Genomic DNA, 24,567 nt, shown 5'->3' on the forward strand with positions numbered 1-24,567 from the left:
AAGTGCAAAGAATGGTTCTACAGTGGTTCCATGGCTAAAAGCAAATTTTTCTTATCTACAGTCAAACATTTAATTGGATGTTTCAGAAGGTAAAGACTGAGGTCTTATACTGAAAATAGTGTAGTTTATCTATCATTTTGTATTGCTGTAATGAAATTGTATCTAATAGTAAGAATAATGCTATTGTAACAAAATTTTCTGGATCTATAATAGTCAAACATAACGTATGTTTTAATCTTTATCAGCTATTTTAAAATATTTTCATTTAAACATTTTATAACTTAGGTATAAATCAAGTTATTTTGCTGGGAAGAGTTGGGATCAATCCTCAGCTTCGAGGCACAGAAAGTAAACCTGTTGTTGTCTTTACCTTAGCCACCAATACAAATTACAAATATGATTCAGGTAGTATATTTTTGTGTAATGCATTGTTGTTAGATTTAAATTAATGATGTGCAGAGTGTTTCTGAAATGCTATAGAATTTGAATTACCTTCTAAGATCAAATAAAATTAAGAGTTTTTTTTTTACTTGACCAGCATTAAAAAATAATACAGTGCATTATACATTTAAGAGACTGCATCATTACTTTACAGAAAAACACACTGTATTGTGTAGTATAGTGTAGTATTTATCTACTTTATCTGTATAAAAACACACTCTATACATTTAAGAGACTGCATCATTACCTTACAGAAAAACACAGAATAGATAAGTTTATTAGAAAGTGCAAGTGTAAAAAAAATATGTACATTATCAAATAATATAATATTAATATTTTATATAAAAGATATTGATTTTATTTTAGTTAAGTATAGTTTTGTCATAAAGATAAATGGGTATTAAATTAAGTATTAGCACACCTAACTCACAGTGGTGTTAAATCATGCAATATTTTGCAAATTTTCTACTTTTGACAAATCTGCGCAACTAAAATTTATGTGCATGCGATTTTGCAATTTTTATGGCACTCCATCATTTCCTTGGACCACTTTTTTGCAGTTTAAAAATATCTTGATATGTCATAAAATGATTATATGCTAAATATATTAAAATAATGTATCTGTTAAAATTAATTTAAAATAAATTCATGTAGGCTTAAATAGAAATTGGCATCTGGCAATCTTAAGCTCACAGAGCATAAGCAGTTTTACAGTGCTAGTCACTGGTATTTTCATGTATTTGATTGATTGCTTTGTTTAATATTTAAAGTTAGCAGCAGGGGAAAAAAAAAAAAAAAAAAAGGATAAGCAGGAAAAAAAAGGTATTTTCAAGAGTCACCTTCGACTAAACCAAATATCAAAGTAGAATGCATTTGGAACTCTTAAATTCCAGACTTCAAATGAAGATGTCATTTGAAGAAAAAGAAATCTGCTCTGTTTACTTTGTACCCTAACCACCCAGACATACATATAGTTAAGACATACATATAGATATTTATGCATAGAAAGAAATGAGGATAACAGGCATAACAGACCGAGAAAAGAAACAGGATGATGAAGAGCTATTAAATTTATTTTTCTTTTAAATAATTGGAAAAAAATATGCATATTTTATACGACTTTTTTTTTCCTTCTAAGCACTAGTAAATGAATCATGTATGTTATGATAATATGTTTCGTAATATATTTTATTTTAGTTCAAGTCCTAATCCATTTATTTTTCAATGACACTAAATAAGATATCTTCACAATACAGTAGAATACAAATACAGTTGATTCTTTCAAGATAACCACTTCTGAAAATGGTCTGCATTTATAAGAACATAAATTTACATTAGCTCTATAAAATGGTTGCCTTCACAGAAAATCAAAATTGTCTGGAATCATGAGTCAGAGAATGTTCACTATGTTTGTTCTATAATATATTTTATTTCAAATGTTAGATTAATTTCAAAGTGAAATATTTTGAGAACTAGCCCGTACTGTTTAAGCAAACTGGAGTTTAACTTTAGAAGTTAAAAATTGAATGTCTGTATATAATTGGAATAATTATCTCATTGTACCTATAAAATTCCAAGACACCATTCTTAACCCATTTCCTATTATTAAAATCTTGTAAAAAAACAATGATAAGTACAAAGGGCAACTTTTATTTACCATGTATCTTTGGTAGAGGTGATTATATATATATGATATATGAAATTCGAAAATTAATGCTAAAAATATTGTGAAAAAGCAACTCTACTTGAGGTTGTCTTGTATATAAGGCAATTTTTCCCCTCCTCATGGAGCAAAGATTATATTGGATTGTTCATTTTATTGGGGAATTCCTGTAAAACAATAGTAATAAAAGGGAAAATATTGCAAAAGAATATAAAACAGAGTTATGCACTTTTATACTAATATTGATGATTTAATTGCTCTGCAAATTTTCTTCTGAAGTCAGTGTTCCCCCACTTCCAATTCGATGGTGATAACAAAGTGATTTGTATTCTGAATGCCATATATTAGACATTCGAACAGAGAAAAAATGAAATTTATTCTTCTGGTTATAATATTGCTAAGAACTGAAAAATCAAGATGACTTAAAAGTCAGTTTTCTGAATAACAACATGAAATTTAACAATGAAGGAACAGGGGTTTTATTAGTAATCAGAATCTGATAAAGTGGAGCAAGTCAACAAAGCAGAACAGAAAACTCACTGAAAAGCATTAACAATTAAAATAAAGCAAAAATTGGTAAAATTAAAAGAAGAAACTGCCAACTCAAAAAAATTAGTACAAAATCTGTAACAATCCAAACGTGGGAAAACACAAATTAAATTTAAAATAAAAACCTAAATTAACTTAGCAATATAGTTATAAAATTTTCATCAAAACTAAGATACATACTTAAAATGACTAAGAATCGTCTTACTGTCTGTGGCTTGTAGAACCAATGGAGAAGACTTATAAAAGAATACAGAGTGAATTTTTGATGAGATCATTTTATCTCTAATGTCATGCTTCTTTTTGCTATTTTTTTATAATCTCCTGCTACTTTAATTAAAAAATTTGACAACACTGCCACCTCAGCACACAGCGAATTTTTTGCAGGAAAAAAAAGAATCCATTACTATGGTATAACTGCATAAATTATTCATTATGTACATACAAAACTGGGTATGGTGTATAACTGCATAAATTATTATGTACATACAAAACTGGGACAAGGGAGTGGCATTTATCTCAGGTGAATAACTAGAAAAGGCACCAAATTAGTTATGACAAGTTAAAAATTTAAAGTTATGAGTGTTATCAATAAACATCAAAGAACATCAAGAAACATTGTTTAAAAATATGTTATAAGTAATAAAACTTTGTCAGCATTATTTGTTGCAGCGTAAAACCATTATATTTTTTATGTTCCTTTCATTCTCTGTAATATGTTGCTAAATGATTCCCATTAACAATTTTTAATAACCATTGGACGGCTTCTCTTATTTTACATTGGACACAGCACAGCATCGGTATAATACCAAGTTTCTTTCATACGCATTTTTATTGCAGTCTTTATTAATTCCTTGAAAGGAGTTAAGAAAAAAAAAATACTTTTTATAAGTAGTTCAGCCGTGTTAGAAAAAAAATCACATTCATTTATTCTCAAAAGTTTTAGGTTTCACAATACAGTACGCATTGAATCTAATATTAAATTATTATTATTGGATTTAAGATTTTGATGTTGATTTTTATTTATGGTAATAAATTATATTACCCAGAAAATGCCTTGCTGTGATTTTGCACTCCTCCCATTAATTTGTATTAGAGTTTTTACTGCAAGCTTCACCATAACAAAATTGCCTAGAGTTGCCATGGTTGCCTAGAGTTTGTTTCAGCAGAGCTAATGGAAAAAATTGTACTGAATAGCATCAACAGCGATGTTTGAAATTAAATTTTACCTTGTTATCAGGTTCTTGCTTTAGTCTTTGAGTAAAGTTAAACTCGCTTCATTTTTCACTATGATTTTCTACAAGGTAACAAAAAATATTCTTGCCGTTTCTGATATAACATTGGAAGAGGGAACTCCAACATAAAAATAGTTACCGAACCTGGCGATGAAGTGGTTAGGATGCAAGTCCAGACATTGGCCAAGAGTATAAAAGCGTATTGTATCGGTACTTCAAACATGACTCACACAGTTGACTTATTGAAATGGATGCTCCAAAGGCACACATTGAGTTGTTTGCTGTAGGATTTTAAAGTGGTCTTGTCAGCAGCAGAATCAAGTCGCCGAGTTCGCCAGGCCTTTGGGGATGATGCCGTTAATGAACGAACCACTAGGCTATGGTTCCAGAAGTTCAGGTCAGGGAATATGTCTCTTAGTGGATGTACCATGTAGTGGTCGGCCATAAGCGTTGGACGATGAGGCCCCGAGAGCAGCCGTACAGAGTGACAGTAGCCAAAAATGTGGTGAGCTTGCTGCATACTTCCAGGTATTTAATGAAATGATCAGACTAGACTCCATTTGCACCGCATAGGAAAGGCATACAAGCTAAGCAAGTGGGTACCCCACTCACTTTCGAATGCAAACAAGCAACAGCATGTCGCTGCCTGTTTGTCATTGCTTACTCGGCACTGCAGTGCATCCGTATTTGATCGAATACTCACCAGTGATGAAAAGTAGGTTCCATATGACCCACCCAGGTGTTCCAGACATTGATTGTCACCACAGGCCCCTGTGCCTCACACTGTGTAACCTTCTCTCCACCCGCACAAGATTGTGCTCTGTATCTGGTGGACTAGTTGCCAAGTGGTGAACTATGAGCTCCTGCAAGTGGATCAAACCATCATGGCAGGCCTGCACTCACAGCAGTTGCAACATTTGCATCAGGCCATGATGCATAAAGAGCCAGCATTAGTTAATCATAAGAGGGTACTCCTCGTTCATGACAATGCGAAGCAGTATGTTACTTGGGAGGCCAGGAACACAATCCAGCGACTGGGCTGGGAGACACTACCCCAGCTACCATACTTCCCAGATCTCGCACCAACAGACTACCACCTTTTCCATTCCCTGGGCAACCATCTTCATGGTAAATCCTTCAATAACTGGCCAGACCTGGAAAATAACCTATAAACAAAGATTAAAATAAAGGTAATGTATTGAAATATATCTTTGCGTCCAAGATTCCTGAGTTTTACTGCAATGGCATTGCACAACTAGCCACTGGTTGGCAAAAGGCACTGGGTGCCAATGGGGATTACTTTGATGATTAGAGGTGATTATTATTTGTTTTATGACTTATTTTTTTCTGACTGTCCAAAACAGCAAGAACATTTTTGGTTACCTTGTATGAGTAGTTCACTTTTCATTTTTCACTCTAATGTTCTATATAGGGTTCATATAGTCTTTAAGAGTCTTCAAAAGTCCTTAAAGGTTTTTTGGAATGGATTTTTGATTTTTAAAACTCCTTAATTTTGGTCAAAATCAACACTGTCGTTTTGAGCGTGAATTAGCATTTTAGAAGAATATTTTTGGCGATTCACTTACAAATATGGTTATCTTTTGAATGGGTTCATGGGTTATAATTTGTTCCTATTTCTAATATGAATGGTGGGATACTCGAGTTTTTGAGAAAGAAGTGAAACATATGCATTTTAAAATTATTTCATTTTTTCTAATGTAAAGCTTTTAAACAACTTTTCACTTTTGGGGATGTGAATTCTTTTATTAAACGGTTCTAAATTTGGCGACTTAATCAACATTTTGACAATTTTAAGATTAGTTATTAGGCTATACAGTCAAAAGTCGTTAATTCGGACACCCATAATCCGGACCTCAAAGCTACAAACTTTCTGCGCATGCGTCGTGTTGACACATGCGCATAAGACTACTATTTACGGCTGCGTATATCCGTGTGCGCAAAATACGTTTACGAATGCGCGTTTAATGTATAAAGGACGATATAAGCTAAGCTAAAATTATCTAATTCAGTTAATGTTGCAGATTGCACTGTTCCTTAATCTTCAAATTGGATTCGGCTTATTATTTTTTGCAGACTGTTAGAGCAATTTTATAAAAGTAAGCTTGAACTTTCGATTATGTCAAACAGAATTTCTGATATATATTTACTAATATGTAAAGGATCTACAAAGCGAAAGTATGTTTCGAAGTCCATTAAACAAGAAGTGGAATTGATGCAAAAAATGAATAAAGGCATATCCTTTGTTTATCTAAACTTTAACGTTTGTTTATCTAAACTTTCTTTATCTTTAACGCCGCAGCGCGCAATGAATTGGAAGTTGATCTGTCTGCACTATCCTTATCTTCAGGGCAGATGTTTTTATTTTATTTGGCTTATAATTCCTTACTAAATGTAGTATTTCATCTCGATGTACTCCGTCTTTGATATGATTTAAATCGAATTCCTCGTCATTATAATTCGCTTCCGATAGCAAAGAATGTGACAGAGGTTATTGAAAACAAAAAAATTTCGATTGACAAATTAGTCGCCATTCTCGACACAGCAATTATAGGACTTGAACAGCGGAACTTTGTAACTAAACAAGAAATTGTCTGTTTGTAGAATTAAAAAGAATGTATTATCACATAAAAAAACGAAACAACTTACATTGAAAGAAATGTTTAATAAAGTAAACAAATAAATACTAAGCTTTTTTTTTTTTGTAAATTTTGATATCCTTTACATCATAACTGTTCTTTATTTCATAAATTACGGTTTCATATTTTTAATTTTATTGTTTCTGCATGTCATCTTACCAGATTTAAACTGAGGATCTATAATCCGGAATCGCCAAAGTCCCAACGAGTCCGGATTAACGACTTTTGACTGTATTAATTAGACTATAGAAATTTTTAAATCCGAGATCTGGGAATTTTTCGACGATTTTTTTTTAAAACATTGTAACATTAAATTCGACTAAAATAAAGGTAATATATTGAAATTGTATTTAAAAAGTAACATTAAAATAAAAAATTTTCATTTTTCACTGTCATATTATAAAGTTCCATTTTGCCTACTTATTATACAATATTTTGAATATGAAAAATAAATAAGGCATAATGCTATAAAGCACAGTTAACAAAATAGTTCTTAGCAAAAGCAAAATAGCTATGTAATTAATTAAAAATGTCTTTTAATGTTTTCATGGTAAGCATTTTTTTTCCATGCAATTGTCTTTAAATATGCAACAGCTTTCTCTATAAAATTAATTTTGCACTTTTCCTTCTGATTTTTTTCTTTCCAAAATATTTCTGGCTTTTTGCTGTTATTGAATTGGTAGAGGTAATTTTTCTTTAGGATTTTAAACATTGCAGCCTGAAAAAGTTTAGAAGGATTTGAAGCCAAGGTTTAAAGACCCACAGTTCTAGACGATTCCAGAAAAATGTGACAGAATGAAAAATGTCTTCATGGTATTAACACATAGTGGGTGTATTTTACAGAAAGTTTGCGATGAATTTCTTACTTTTTGGAAAGCGTCTGAAAGAACAATAAAAACATAATATTTGAATATTTTACTTCTGATACTAAAAATTTTTTCTTAACATGTTTATCTTCCCTTTATTTTCTCTACTTTTTACTAGTTACAAGCATGGAAAATATCAAAAATGCTTCTAATCTTATCACATGGACAGGCATTATAGAGAGGAATTTTTTTATTAATAAAGAAATTGAAAACTGGCAATTAAATTATTTGCCATTTCTAGATGCTCGATGTGTCACTAAATTCTAAAAATGCTACCATACCAGCTCTGTAACTGGCCCTCACCATGTATAGTTAATATTTCTTCTGAATGTTCTTTTTTCTAAAAAAATAAAATTAGCAGCTTTTTCTATACATTCTAAATGTATTTAGTTTTTTTAGAATAACAGAAATCTTTAATGAAATGGAAAAATTATAAAATGAAAAGGAAAGGTGTTGAAGAAAGAAACTGAATGTATAAAGAGAAAGAAAAAGATATGTGCAGTTATTACTATGTAAATTACGCTGTTGTCTATAATTTCAGCGCTTGTCTGTAATTTCCCATTTAATATTTCCTCACCAGAATGCAAATCACTTAGACAGTTTTTAAACTGTGGATTTTGGAGTGTAAGACAGAGTGTATTTCTTACCTTCGCTTACTCGCTGCATTGGTTCCTACCAGCTCTGATAATTTGTAATTATTCATCTTTCCATTATCACTGCCGACATTTCAATTTGTTATGATAGAGTTACTGAACCAGCTTAAATTAAATTAAACTGTATGGTCTTTGACCACTAGTCCACATTTTTAGTTGGAATTTAACTGTTCTTGTTTAATTATGTTACTGTAAGCGGTAATTGATTTTGTTAGCAGAAGAACATGCTTTTATTTCATATATAGGCAAAATTTACTTCATGGCTGTCGGGTGGGAGGTGGACTATTTAACTTTTACCAGATCAAGTAAACCCTTTTAGGTGCATTATGGAGAGATTGAAAAGTTAGGAGATAAAGCTCGCAGAAACTAGTGAGAACATTGGTTTGCATATTCAAACAAATTTCTTATTTTTGGAAAATATGCTTAAAGAGAAGGAAATCGATATAAATTAGCCCAAATATCTGGGAAGGCTTCAAATTAAAAAGACGTATAAATATTTTGTTGAGTGTTGTTGCTACTACAAAACATAAATGTTTTTTAGCTTTTAAAGCATTATTATCCTAATAGCATTTAAGAATCAATGTCATAGATTACATGTATTTTAAACTGTGAAATTTTATTAGATTGTGATTTTAATAGGGCTTTTTTAACAAATATTGTTAAAAAATAAATAAAATTGGCTAATCTTTGGAATATGGTAACAGGTAATTTGGCACATTTTGGTAAGGCGATAAATGTTACTAGGTAAGACTTTAGCAATAATCTGAGAAGTACACAGTTCGAATCACAGATTATTTTATCTCAGAGAAGTGAGAGATCATGAGACATGTCATGTGACATTTTCCGGAAAATTCCGATTGTGATTTTAGCTAATAAGCACTTAGAAACAATTTTGCTGTTTAAGTGCAGAATTGCCCACTTATTTGTTTGGCACTTTTTACAAGAGTAAGAAGAATTGGATTTTTGTCAGTTTTCTTTTACTTTTTAAGTGAAAATAGGTCGATGTGTATGTGGATAAAGTCAAGCATGTGCGCAATGCCATTTTTGTGCAATTCTGGGATTTTTTTTAAGTGAAAATAGGTCGACGTGTACATGGATACCACATATGTGCAATTCTTAAAAACGCACGAAGTGGTGGGCGATTCTGCACTTTCTCCCAATTTCGCGCCTAATCTTCATCATGTTTAAGCACTTTTGTTCCATAAAAGTTCTAGCTTAAGTGTAATTCGGCTAACAGATTGTTGGAAAAAGTGTTGAGTTTAAAAAAAAAAAAAAAAAACATGCCTTTACTTCAAGAAAACAAAATGGCATCCAAAAAAAAAAAAAAAAAACTAGCAGGTTGCTGTAGGTTGGTTGCCAAATTTTTGCCAAAAAATCGCCAAGTTACCATAATTCGAAGATTCACCATAAAATTTAATAATGGCAATGTAAATCCATAATGACTAAGGTTATCTAACTACCTAATTTATTTATTTATAACTAATTGCTTACCCTTAAAAATTATCTCTGCATATTAAAGCGAATTATTGCCTTTACCTGTTGTTTATTAATCCTTACCATGGTCACAAGGTACAGCACAAAAATATAAAAATTAATGTAAAACTTAATTTTTTGCATCTAGTGAGACTAAAAATAATACAATACAACTTATCACCTCTGGACAATTCCAGGAACTCTACATGAGGTTATGACACTAACTACGTCAGACAGGCAGAGTGCAACTAACTTTCAAAACTTGCCAACCGTGCCTACATCAGACCTTTCAGGTTTGTTCTTATCAGCAGGTCTCTCTCTAACAAGTAGCTGTGGTGACATCAGCCAGTCTTTTGTTATGAATCATGCTGGTTAGGATTTTACTTCTCATTTTAACCTATGTCGCTTGACATAAAATCTACCTGCTTATTTACTGAACCTCTAGACTCAGCAAGTATGTGATAAAATGAGATATAAAAAAAAGTCAGCATAAAGCTAACTTATTGAAACACAAATGAATTGCCAATTCTTTCAAATATGTTCAAATACTATGAATGTAAAATATTTAATAAATTGGTAAATTTCATAAAGTTTATTTAGTTCTCAATTTCATTATCATCTTTGGCTTGTGTTTTCTTATGCATAAATTCGATGAGGTAGGGTTTGAGGCGATAGCATTCCTCAATATGTTTTATTCTGCCATTTTGCATTTCTTAAGATGTGTTTTATATTCTGTGTATTCATACCAGTTTCAGAATTGATGAAATTGTGATTGTGTCTCACTTGGCAGTGAATATAACCAGATTGCCCCAGTTATTCCACCTAATGCCACTTCCAGTAGTCAGAAAAAATGATCGATCCATATTTAATGTGCTTTTTTATTAGTAGTAATATTTCGTTTGTTAATGTGGTAGCACTATAATTGTGGACCATGATAAGAAATGTTTCTTTTGTTTCATGACAAGTGCCTACAAATATCTTTTGAAGAGAAAGTATTCTTTCAGTGTTATTTTTATGTTTTGTGAATTTTCTTTTGTCAGCCTTTAAAAGGCAGTCGGTAATACCATTTTTTTTATTTTCTATTTCTACCATTTCAATGATGCATATCTCCCATAAATCATTATTATTCCAATCAACAATTATTTTGTCTGCCATTCCTAGTTGCTTTAGGTAGAACTTAACTGATGTTAACGCTTCATATTAGCAGTATTGTATATGTTACACAGTTTGCTTCAAACCAATTTTTTGCACACATTCTAACACTTTTTTGGCATGTGAATGTTGCACTGCCAATAAATGCATTTTTCACAGAAATGTAACTTCACTGAATGCAAAAGACTCCAGTATCAGTTTTCAGGCAGTATGCTTTTTTCGGGAAACATCAGACAGACTTAAGCAAGTTCGACAGATTCATAATGATGAAGCATTACATAAAATTTACTTTAACGTAAATGAGTTAAAATAAAATACAAGTATTTACTGCATTTGCACACTGAACTGTTGTTCTAAAGAATGTTTTGTAAAACATTCAAGTCATTGCCCACTTCACGCAGTTCGTACCAGCAGTTTATAGCTGGCATGCAGTTAATACCTATGTACTATATAATATACTTTTGTATAGGTATTAACTTAGGGGAAAAAAGAATGATTCTTATCATATATATATATATATAAATTGTAGTAAGCTCGCCTAAAAGTTACCAAGAGCTGCTGCACCAAAAGGTTCAACACGTTTTAAAAAAATTAATACATATGAAAATCAAACCATTAGACATGTAAAACATTAAAAAAAAACAGAAACAGATAAAAAGTAAGCGGAAAATGGTAAATTAGCCCAATTCGACTTCCAAACTGGCTTTTCAAGGGAAATTTCATTTATTTGAACATATATAAGTATCATTTTTTTTCCTAAGTGCAAGCATTTTTCTTTATGTTTTTAGAAAAGATAAATTATTACACACTTTTGGGACTTACTCCCTCTTTTCAGAAATTTTTAACAGGTTATCAAAATTTAATTTTTTTTTTTTTTTTTTTTTTTTTTTTTTTTTTCCCATTATGAAAGCAGCTGTTACATAAGCCTTTTGAGGACATTTGAAAGTTTCATTTTATCGATCAGGCAGTTAAGCTTGACAATTTTTGCAACTAAGTACATGGTGTAGCTCAACAAGAAAATATCTGGTATCAACTCACCAAAAATATTATAATAAATCAGCTTTTAACTGTTTTATGAATTAACCTTAACTTTTATATCTAGCACATGAATTGAATAGATTTTGGAGAAAATACTTTTTTGGCTTAATGCATAGATTAATATACTGGAGAATATGATAATTAACAAATGTATAAATTAATTAGAACATATTTTTATACTTTTGTATAGCTTAGAATTACAATGAAAGCTGATCTCAAATTTTCAATATTGTTACAAATTATTAAAATTAGATTATTTAGCAGAGAAACATTCCCTTATTTCAGTAACAGATAATTATCTGTGGTAGTTGAAAGTTATATCCTGTATGACAAATGGTGGTTGTTTGAGAGTGTCATGCTTGTCAAAACATTTCTAGGAAATTGTGAAAGTGTTCCCCAAAGTTATCATTATTAAAATTTTGTTGATAAAAATTATAATATTTGTTTGAATAATTAAATTATGTTAAGTGTTTTAAATAAAATAGTGGTTATAATACATATTTTATCAACTCGATAACTAATATTTATATTATTTACTTTATTCCTATGATTATTGTTAAAATTTTATCTGTTTTAGGCGAGGTTCATCAAAAGACTGATTGGCACAGAATTAGTGTATTTAAACCAAACTTACGAAATTTAGTTCTGGACTATTTGAAAAAAGGGTATGAAAGTTTTTATACAGATACTTTTACTAGAAATATACAGATTCTTTTATTAGAAATTAATTTGCTTATTGAAAATTATGTTGACCTATTTTTATACATAAATGTATCTTTATTATAAACTTTGTAATTAAAAATTGTCTTTATTGGTTGACTGGCTAAAAATTTGCAAGACCATTAATGAAGTAGGAAGTGAACATATATATTTAATATAATATCAAATTTACTACTTAATAAGTTACTAATGCTTTGTTCAAAGTTCCCCTAAATATTTTCTTAGGCTATTTTTAAGACATCTGTAGTTGCTATATATATTTTATTTATTAAATTTAAGATGAAATATTCATACAAAAAATTTAGTTGAATATGTATAGGGAGTATGCTATTATATTTGTTAAATAGCATTGTGAACTTGCTAAAAGGAATTCTGAGATGCTGGGAAAATTTTTCTAGAATTTTATGTGTAGGGTGTTTAATAAAAATGATATTATTTTTTCTAAAAAAATATATTGTGCTGCAGAATTTGAGTGAATATCAATGGATATAGAACTAGTTGAGGTGTCTAGAAGTGTATAGTAGTTTTCATAGAAGAGCAGCTGGTTTATCTATTATTGTGCAGCACAACACATGTCATGTTAAATCATACTATTTTCCACTTTTTCACGAATATTGCTGTGTGAAAATTGAAGGCAGAACATTATATAGTATATATGAAATCTGAGCAAAATGATAATTTATGGAATAAAAAATGTATATCATTTACTATGAATTATTGCTTTGGTATTATTTTTACCTCCCACCAACCTATATACATAGGCAAAGGACGAAATGTTTTTGGTCCAAAAACTGAATAGTGATTTTTATTGAATAAGCACAATTAGAGTTCCGACAACATGTTTTTACTGTTTTCACAAAAATGTCTGTTTGTGTGTATATGTGCAGTTTTTTTGTTTTGTGTGTGTGTGTTTCTAGAGTAATTTTTATATTAAACTTCCAAAAATTTTTATTTTTTGTATTTAAACTTTCTGCATTCATGTAAAAGTTTGATTAGATTGTGGCTAAAATTTGGCAACTAGAAGTGTTATTTTTCAGGAAACTCACAGGAGTTTTTAATGGACTGGAAATAATACTTTATTTGAAGTTCATAACAGTTTATAATGAAAAACTATATCAAAATATAATCCAGAACTTCCCAGTTTTAGTTTAAAGACTTTTGTATAAAATGGGAACAGCATATTAGATTTTAGCTCAAAGGGATAAGTTGGAAATGATATAAATTAGAAGCTCTGAATAGATTTTCAGGAAAAAATTATATGAATAATTTATGGTATATTCTAAAACTTCTCAGATTTGGCATTCAAAACTCGTATATCTTGCCTTTATCTGAAATTATATTCTTGCTTTTATCTGAAAGAGGAGGATATATGATTTTGGTCAAGTCATGAGGGGATTAGTGAATTCTAGAAACTGAAAATCTACTTTTTAGAATTCAAAACGTCAGTAAAAAACTATGCAGATTGATAAAAATTTCTAAATATTCTAGAATTACTGAAGGGAAAATTATGTGAAGGGACAAAATGTACAAATAAATATAATAGCACTTATTTTCCAATTTAAAATGTAATTTGCTTTAAAAAAGGGTCCGTTTTTAAACAATGTTATGTCATTTAATACTACTTTTATCTTGCATAAAAGCTATAGAATTGCAATGTACTTTCAGTAATACTTCAGATATCTTCTGGGTATCATGCAATATATGTTGTTCTTGGTTTCGTATGTGTAAAAAAAATATATGAATGTAATATTTTTCACATATTTAAATTTTTATTATATATATGATTAAATATAAAATGGCCATCACAGTTTTAAAGATGTAGGTGTAATGCTTCTGTTCTTTAACCCCTTGGCAGTCAACAAAATCTTCAATCATTGCTGTTTTATTAGGCATTTGTATCCAACAGACACTGTAACCAAAAATGGCATCTTTTTCTCTTACAATTGCTTTTATAAAGATGCTAATTTTGAGCAGAAAATTAGAAGTTAATATTTTTAAAGACAGCTGTATATTGTATTTCTTAAATCGAATACCTGTCATCAACACCTAAAATACACTTAAAGATGCATTTAAAAAGGCTGGAGTACTCTGTGACCTATGAGGTTTTATTTAACGATATGAAGGGCATTCTCATCATAATTTTTAGATAGAATGGTACAGATATGTGAGAAAGAATTCTATAGTGTATAGTTGTAAACAGTATTATTTTTGTAAAATATGTTGGTTATTTCTTTATGTGTCTGTTTTTTTTATTAACTAAAAAATAGGCACTGTTTCAATTTTTTGGAAGCTATTATTTGCCAAATACAGTAGACTCCCGATTATCCATGGAGCGGATAATCCGTGCATGCCTCACAGAGTTTTTTTTTTTTTTTCCCCACAAGTGTAAAGCAAAGAAAATAAAAATGGTCACAAAACTGAGCGAAACGTTAAATTTGCTAACATCGTGTTTATTTATTGCAAAAATATCCCAGGCCTTCTTGGAACCTTCCCCTTGGTCCCTCTGATGAGTAAGTGATTTCTTACTCACCTTTGCAGTGCCCGCTCCACCGCTCTCTCTCTCGTCTTAATCTTAGTGACACGTCCACTTCCTCCCACTCGCCATTGTGAGTTTAAGCCTGACTTCCTCCCACTCGCCATTGTGAGTTTAAGCCTGATAGTGTTTGCGAACTGGTCCAAGTTAATTTCTTCTCTTTTATTGTGCTCAGTGCTTGTGCTTTTTGGTTTTGTGTTTTTCATTACCGATTTAAAATATCAGGAAAACAAAAGAAGGTTGTGTTGAGGATTGTACAAAAACTAAAATTAATTTCCAAAGTAGCAAACAGCGCTACAAGGCAGCAGATGGAACTGGATTACAGAATCGTGGAAACAACACTGTGTGACATTCTAAAGCAAAAAGACAAATTGGTGAACTTTGCATCAATGTCAGACAGTGCTTCCGCAATGAAAACGCGAAAAACTATGAAGGGTTCTACCTTTGATTAGCTAGACACTGCATTAACAGAGTGGTTAGCTCAAGTTCGAAAAGAGGGTACTCCTGTAAATGGTCCTATCATTGCGGTGAAGGCAAAAACCTTTTTTGAGTTGTTAGGCCTAAAAGGAAATTTTGATGTGTCTTCTGGCTGGTTGAATCGTTTAAGCAGCGACAGGGAATTCGAGAAATTGGACTTCATTGGGAGAAACTTAGTGGTGACCAACAAGCAGCTGCTGATTTCTACCATGAATTTGAAGAATTTGTTTTAAAAGAAGAGCTATCTTTTGAACAAATTTACAATGCCGACGAATCAGGACTTTTGTGGAAATGTCTTCCCACTGGTACTTTAGCATTTGAAAATGAAAGAAAAGCGGCGGGTCATAAAAGCATCAAGGAAAGGATCACTATCATGTTATGCAGTAACGCTACCGGTCGACATAAACTTAGACTTGTTGTCATTGGAAATTCAAAAAACCGAGATTTTTCAAAGTCACAAGGATAGAAAATTTGCCCGTTGATTACTTTAACCAAAAAAAAAAAAAAAAAAAAAAAAAAAAAAAAGGATGGATGAAGCAAAACATTTTTCAAGAATGGTTCGAAAACATCTTTGTTCTTCAAGTGCGTAAACATCTTAAATCGAAAAATCTGCCTGAAAAAGCTGTGCTATTGATCGACAACGTACCTTCTCACCCAGCAACAAGCATGCTAAAGTCTTCTGATGGACAAATTTTTGCAAAGTTTCTCCCCCCAAACGTTACTGCGCTAATCCAACCCATGGAACAAGGAGTCATTGCAACAATGAAGAGAAAATACGGAACCAAGCTGCTAATGACCAAAATTGAAGAAGGTTATGATCTGAAAGAGTTTTGGAAACACTACACAATCTTGGACAGCATCTACGATATTGCTTCTGCATGGGACTCAGTCAAACCATCAACCCTCATAAAATCATAGAGAAATCTCATGCCTAATGTTGAAGCCAAGAACAACCTAACCCCTTTGAATTGTGAAGATGAGAATGAAGATGTAGACACGCCCATGTCAATTCTTCCCGATATGGTGAAAATAGTTCTGGGTGGTGAGAACGTCGATGCTGAAAACGTTAATGAGTGGTTGGAGTGTGACGTCAACGAACCTGGCTTCGAACACTTGACAGATGACGAAATTGTAAAGAAAGCAAGGGGAGAGACCGAGAATGAAGGACAGCGAAGTGAAGGCGAAGAAGGAGCCCACTGTGCAGATACAGAAGACTCACGAAGCGGCTTTGCAATAAGTCAACGGATTGCTGAGTTATTTGGAAGAACAAGACGACGCAGAGTTGCCCAAGAAACTTATGCTACGAAAAATGCAATCTCGGATCAAGAGAAAATGCTTCCAAAGCAAGAAGCAAACACAAATGACTGATTTCTTCAAAAAGATGTAGTTTTACAGTTATGCTTTTGTAATTATGTAATACATTACAGTATTAAAACAGTACATATGTATTAATTTTTCTGTGTATCCTTGACGCCTCTTGTAAGTATACAAAGCACTTTTCTGTTTTCATTAACAAAATGCATTTTAGGTTAATTTTGAGTGACATACTAAAATATTAAGCATTAATTAAACATTTTCTGCTGTTTATTTTACATTTTATTGTATATAAAACGATTTTTCAAAGTTGGAATGACTGTTTTTTTCTTTTCCTATACCTATTTTTAGTTTTTTTCAGATTATCCGCGGCGGCTGCACCACTTAATTCCGCGGATAATCAGGAGTGTACTGTAGTGTGAAGTTTTTCTCTTTATAGCATTTGTTACTAATTTTCATTTCTCATTACTTTACCAGTTAAATTTTTTAAATTTCAGTTTTTTTTTTTTTTTTTTTTAATTTTTTTTATTTTTCATTACTACATGGTGAGGGTATAAATTCGCCATAAGCAACCCTAACTGCAAATTCGTTATGGCTCTGTATTTCACTATTCTAATTATTTTTCCTTTGTGTATAATGATGCTATTTTTTTTAATTTATTATCAAAGTACAACAGATTAAAAAATTGTAGGAGTTCTGTATTTTTAAATATTTTATAATATTTTTTATTTGAAATTTTCACTTGTATCCCATGTATAAGGACTATACCTTCCCCTTCCCCAAGGGTTAGATTTGTTCTCTAACAGAGGAGTGTTTAATTTTCACGGGAACTGAAAGTTTTTATATTAATAATCTAGTGCTTTGGATAATTTTAAACTGACAGAAACAGAATAATTCTGTCTGAAAAAAGTGTATTAGCATAAGAAGGCTTTACCTGCCCTTGATGATGTAAAAGTCTGAAGATAATACCACGTTTTAGCCATTTATACTGATTTATTTTAATTTATATGATATGGCAAATATTATTTTGACTCCATTTAGTTTTTTTATTTTATTTTAATTTTAAAAAAAACATTAATTTACACAATTAATAATATATTGTGTATTTTCTTACTTTTTTTAATTTGCCTGTTTAGTTTTAATTTTAACTTTGTATAATGATTTGAATGCTGCTGACAGATGTTGATGGTATGTTGAAGCATAAAGAAGATGGCTACAGTCACAGGAAAATTTTAATATTCCTTTTCTTTTTACTGACTAACATTTTTCTACATCAACACAGATAAAGTGATGCTGTAAGTGTGCTTGTTCTAGAATATTTAACATTTTTTGAAGAAAGGAGTAGTAGCGGCAAGTAGGCAGGCAAACAAAAGTGGGAAAGCTAATGCAATGTATTCAAGGTGAAAGCTCATTTCAGAGGATTGAGTTATCTTCCCCCGCTCCCTTTTTTCCCCTAACAAAAATTTTGATATTGGATGCTAAAAGTATCAGTTCCCAAATCCAAAATCAATCTTCATCATTAGCCTTGTGTCCCAATCATACGACATGAATTAATGTGAAAATGTTGCAGTTTAGAGAGATTTATTATAAGCAAACACTATTTGCAAATTGGAAGTGGGAAATATCCAAATTAAAATGTGAAGTTAAGGGACTATTGCAAATTAAAATTAGAATTTTCCTTTGCATATTTTTTATCTTACATAGCCCACCTTCAAAGCGAAAAGTCTTAGGAACAGAAAAAAATTAAAGCAGTAAAAAACGAAAAGAATACTATGGGAAATATAAATCATGAATTTTTTAACTAAAAAACAGTTTTTTAAATAATATAGAACCTGAATTTTAAAAGTAATAAATTTTTAGAATTCCTGTGAAATTTCGATTGACAGTCTGATTTGAAAAAGTTCTTGTTTTTGCAAAGTTCAGTTAATTATTATGGTTCTTCTGAGAAAGTTTTTCTAACTTCTTTTTTTTTATTTTAAATATTGTATTGTAAATTATAATATTATATTATAAATATTACACAAGTAAAACATATGCCTTGTAACAAATCTCAAAATTTATATTTTAATTTTCATATTTATAACTGACACTATTAAATATCATTACATCTTACTGAAATTATGGTGTCATTCTTATTTATTTTTCTTTCAATTACTTTCAATCCCCAACCCCCAAAATATCACTTTTATTAAGTAATGGAATTTTAATGGGAATAAAATTTGAAAAGACTTATTTATAAAAAATGTACATCATCTATATATATAATGAAGAATGTCAATGTTTTGTTATTGCTCGTGATTAACTCAGTCACTACTATAGCTATCATCATCAAACTTTCTACAATTCTTTTCTAGGTCCCCGGATAGGTTAACATCCACTTTTTTCAAGAAAAATTACTAAAATCAGAGATATTAATTAAAAACTCTGAAAATTCTAATTTTCACTGTAATTTTTTCCGAATGGAAATAGTCTCACAGGCTGGGGATAAAAATCTGCTGTATTTCAAGAAGTGTTGCCACTGCTCGCTTTCAAATTGTAAAGATTGTTAATAAAAAATTTCCAAGTTTTACAATGAAAAAAAATTGCATTGCCAAACATTAAATACATTATTCCCAATACCAAAAATTCATCGGAAGTCATTTTGACTATTCCTATCTTCTTAAAACTTTAATTAGCAGAGATATTAATTAAAAACTCTGAAAGCAGTAATTTTTGCACTCATTTTTCTGAGTGGCAACAGTCTGGCCTGTTGGAGATAAAAATGCTTTATTTCAAAAAGTATTGCTACTGCTTGCTTTCAAATCATAAAGTTTGTTAATCAAGAATTTGTAATTTTTACAAAATCTATATATATAAAGAAGAGTGTCTGTTTGTGTGTTTATTTTCATTACTGATTTCTGATCAATCATGATCAGTTTTTTACAAAATCAACTAAATACTTTTAAGCAACTAAAATTGAATATAGGTGCAATATTGGATGGAACTTGAGCTTTTACGACCATTTGATTAGAAAAACGAAAACCAGTAAAAACTGCGTGCCATTGTTGCTGATATAATGAGAGATAATTACAGTCAAAAGTCTTTAATCCAGACTTGTCAGAACTTCGGCGATGCCGGGTTATCGGTTTTTCCGGATTATAGATCATCAGTTTAAATCTGGTAAGATGGCATGCAGAAATTATAAAATTAAAAATTTCAAACCGTAATTTATGAAATAAAGAACAATTATGATCTAAAGGGTATCAAAATTTACAAAAAAAAAAAAGCTTAATATTTATTTCAACGTGCGCATGCATAAAGCATACATTACACATAGTCGAAATTAGAACATTGCAACCAGAAAACTATTTGATGTGTATTCGTGATATTTATAATGACGAGGAATTTGATTTAAATCCTATCAAAGACGGAGTACGTTGAGATGTAATACTACATTTAGTAAGGAATTATAAGCTGAAAAAAATAAAAACATCTGCCCTGCAGATAAGGATAGTGCTGACAGATCGACTTCCAGTTCATTGAGCCCCCCCCCCCCCGGCAGAGCAGCGTAAAATTTATAAACAGATTTCGGAATGGTTAGAGCAACAAAGGATATGCTTTTATCCATTTTTTGCAGCAATTCCACTTTTTGTTTGATGGATATCGAAACATTCTTTCGCTTTTTGGATCTTTTGACAGCTCCAGAATCAGAAATTCTTTTTGACTCAATCGAATCTGTTATTGCTAAAAATGTAAAGAATACAATTATACCCGACATTGTAATACATTTGAGACGATTGAGCGAATCATTCAATGGATATTTTTCTACCAGAAATATTACCAAAACTCAGAAATGGATATTGGATCCATTTCTATTTGACTTAAATTTGATGGCTGATAGTAATCTGAAAAAAAGATGATCTTATTGAAATGAGAGCAAGTGAACATGTTCAAATGGAATTCGAACAATTAGAATTGCAACAATTCTGGTGTTCACAGTTACAACGTTATCCAGAGTTAATGAACGGAGCACTGCAATTACTCTTACCCTTTGCTACCACCTACTTGTGTGAAATGGGATTTTCATCGCTTTTGCATATAAAAACTAAAGCGAGAAATTGCTTAAATGCAAGTGATGACTTACGCGTATGTCTTTCAAAAAAGGAACCTCGCTTCGCCAGTATAATAATGAACAAACAACAGACTAGTAATTAATAAAAATAATATTGTTTTGTATTTATATAAAATGTACAATGTTTTTCAATAAACAATAAGTTTCGCAAAAAAATGTATTTTTCTAGACTAAAAAAATTAAAACACATTTTTCAATGGGGTGCGGACATATATTTTCAGATTCAGTGGGGTGCGACTCGCTAGAAAGGTTAAGAAACACTGGACAAGTGCTTATAGAATGATTGAGCAATAAATCTTGAGGCTTCATCAACATTCCAACGATCGAGAAAGAATAGCTTATTGGTATTCATCTGACTCCACCCTGAAATCTGTCATCTTCTGTGCACAGATTTGGCTTTAGTGAGGCAGATGTATCTAGAGACAATAGTTAATGAAGATTTAAAAGATTTGATGCCTTTTGCAGAAGCACATTTTTGAGAGGCAGAATGTTCAACTCTGGCTGCTGTCAAAGTCAGAAAGTATAATATTAAGACAATCTATACATATATGTGAAAATGTACATACATGAAAAAGCAAATGGTACATTTTTTGTTTTTTCAAGAAGAGGAACAAGCGTTTATGTCTCCATCAAAATTATTAGCCCAGAAGGGATATCAGTCTCGAAACAGCATTTTGTGTCGAATCGCTATAAATGGCTGTATCACTTTTCAGATTGTTGCCACCAAATATTATCGTCCTGTATTATATTTAAAGAAATTAAATAATAAAGAATCTGCATGAATGTATGTATGTTTCTCATATTGTGAAAAAGCAATGATATCTTCTCCACCCAAATCTTGAATATCGAATTTGTTTTATTATATATTTCAAATTTTTTAAACTCTATCCAATTGAGTAAATTTCAAAGCGAGCAGTGGCAACACACTGTGATAATTAGTGTTTTCTTCTTTAGGAGGCAATCGTTTTAGCTTTTTTGCTGTAAGTTGAAGGAATTCCAGGATCATCCGTGTGTCAAATGAATTTCTCATCTTAAATAATAGTGAAAACTTTTATTCGTCCAACAATATCTGTAGACATAAGATATTTGAAAATATTCTCATTTATAACTTCATCATTTATACGTCAGCTTTTGTCTCGAGACAACTGACAGATATCAGCAAATGTTTTATTAGAAGCATCTGATAAAATCTCAAAATAAGCTTTAGTCTCTTCGACTATTACAAATTGCTTTTTATATGGCATGTCTGACACAGAATATTCTGTATTACATTCTGCAGTGACGGTGCAAAGTCTATGTTGAATGCAGCTGCACCACCACATCCCATTTGCCACCCACCCCTCTAAAGGATGGGGACTAAACAAGAAACAGACACTGTTCCATGTCATGCAGCTTCACATTCAGTGGCAACAGAAATTTCAAGTGTCATTTTTCTACAATATCAGCAAAATAATGTGAATTTAAAAATCATGGAATTTTGTACTATAAAAGATGTTTCAGTTTGGGAACATGCAAATTTGCTTTGTTATAAATAAAATTTTTGATCAGAATTTTTATAATTAATATTTTTTTCATTAAAACAAACCTTGTTAATACTGTTATTCATTCATTTTTAAATATTGATTTATTTTCCTATTTTAAGAAAATTTTTATGCAATGCAATGTCAAAAATACTAAAAAGGTTTTATATATATATATATATATATATTTACAAGACAGTTCCCTTTTAACTGAAACTTCCCTTTTAAATGAATTTTAAACTTTATCTTCCCATTTGGGAACACTGATATGTAAAATGTTAAAGATGAGTCTTTTAAAATATTTTTACAAAAGAAAAATATTTCGTTCGTGTAATAGTTGGAATTTTGTTACCAGACAAATATTGAGAAAAATTTATCATGCATCATTTAATTTATGTGTTGCTAATCTGTTGTTTCCTTTAACTGAAACATTTGATGTTGGAATTTTTCTGTTGGTTCAACCAGATCGAGGGTCTTTGTTGAAGGTCGTATTATGTATGGAGAATTTACTGATGCCAAAGGTGTTATTCATAATTCAACTAGTATAATAGCCAGTAAGTATACTTTATTTATGTAGTAGATTTAAAGTATTTTTGTATTAATATTTTAAACACAGATCAGTAAAATGTAATTTAACATTTTTGAGAAGAGTGATGTTTCTAGAGATTGACTGGATTTCATTTTCTAAATTTTTGCTGTCAATGCAACTATAATATTTATTAATTATATCAGGAGTTATCAATATGATCTTCATCCCCTTCCCCACTCCTTTCCAAAATTCTAAAAATAGACATTTATTTTAATTTAGATTATTTTTAATATGTTTTATAAATTAGGCAAGAAAAGGGATAGAAAATATTGATAAATACCAGGACCTGAATAATAGTGGTTTTTTATATTCATAAATTAAAGCTAAATACTTAACAGGTAAATAAAAGTCTGAGAACATCCCCCCCCCGAAACTGTGAAATTCCAACTGAGGGGTAAATCTTCGCTGATAATATATGCTTTCCCCTATAAATGCAAGTAGTAGAATAATGCTACTAATTTGTCATTTAGCCATTCTATCATTGTTAACACTGCGGAAAGTGCATCATAGAAATGGCTGAAATACACTCATAAGAAGTGAAAAACTATCTCAGTTTTAATGGATCCACAGTTCCTTTTTCCCTACCAACAACCTTCCAAGAGTTCTTTCAGCTTGGTGCTTGCTGTGTGTAATAAAGATACTGCACACTTACAAGCATCCATGTTTTCTCCAGAATTCAAACCTGGGCCCAAAGGTATGACAGCTGGCTCCTTTACGAAAATGACAACAGTGCAGCTATTTTAAAATGTATTATAGACATTTATTTATTAATTGCGAAGTTTGGATTTTTTAACAGTGGTTATCCATGATGGTTATAGCTAAAATTATTACCATATTTGCACACATATATAAAAAGATAGATTTGATGTTCAAGTACTATGTTTTTTAAATTAATTGCAGTTTTATTATAAATTTTTAAAAACTTTAGCTCTTTCTGATTATCCACACACTTCCTGAAATTTTGCAAAAAAGTATTTATGAGGCAAAGCAGTATGTCGCCAAAAAGTATTTATGTAACAGTCCAGGTTTTTGCACATAATGCATTTCTGTTTTGGCTAGTGTGCAATGCCGAACTTAACAGAAGTCAAATTCATGCAGTTCTCTGATGTTTTTGTAAGGGAAAATAGATCATTACATATTTATGGGAACAAGAGCATAAAAAAGATTTTTTCAAGAAAGGTGATTGTTTTATTACCAATATTTATTACTTTCCTAATTTTATTAATTGATTACTCTTGTATGGAATTCTTGGTGTATCTCTATTTTTAAAAAGCACTTTTGTCTTTCACACATTAGCTTGGCAAAAAATTAGTTGCCTTTGAGATTGAAAATGCTGTCCGAAGTTGCTAATGAGCTTGCTACTTTTTGGTGTGATATGGATATTCAGAACATACCTTTGTTTTTATCAGGGTAAAGAACAGTAGTTTTTTAAAATAATAAGTAAGCAAATCCAGAAAAAGTAAACATCATTTAATGACAGTCTGAAATTTTTCAAATTTTGAAGAAACAAAGTATTTATAAAATGGATATAAATTATTAAACATAGACTTGTTGATAATTGGCAGATATCATTAAAAAT

At 30.8% G+C, this 24,567-nt stretch overlaps 1 protein-coding gene across 3 annotated transcripts in view; it reads left to right on the top strand.

The window, feature by feature from the left end:
- Positions 1–24,567, top strand: part of mtSSB (mitochondrial single stranded DNA-binding protein) — a 65,420-nt gene that overhangs the window by 25,754 nt on the left and 15,099 nt on the right. For all 3 annotated transcript variants that reach the window (XR_015039792.1, XM_035350266.2, XM_035350265.2), the window contains exons 3-5: positions 286–405; positions 12,302–12,389; positions 22,865–22,953. Coding sequence is in view for 2 of the 3 variants with exons in the window: in XM_035350266.2 (XP_035206157.2) it covers positions 286–405; positions 12,302–12,389; positions 22,865–22,953 (297 nt within the window). In the remaining variant the exon portion in view is untranslated. The remainder of the gene's footprint in view (positions 1–285; positions 406–12,301; positions 12,390–22,864; positions 22,954–24,567) is intronic.

Source organism: Stegodyphus dumicola, chromosome 2 (assembly GCF_044657685.1).
Source record: "Stegodyphus dumicola isolate Sdum_Otavi_A_Nest chromosome 2, ASM4465768v1".
In the NCBI taxonomy this organism is placed as follows: Eukaryota; Metazoa; Arthropoda; class Arachnida; order Araneae; family Eresidae; genus Stegodyphus; species Stegodyphus dumicola.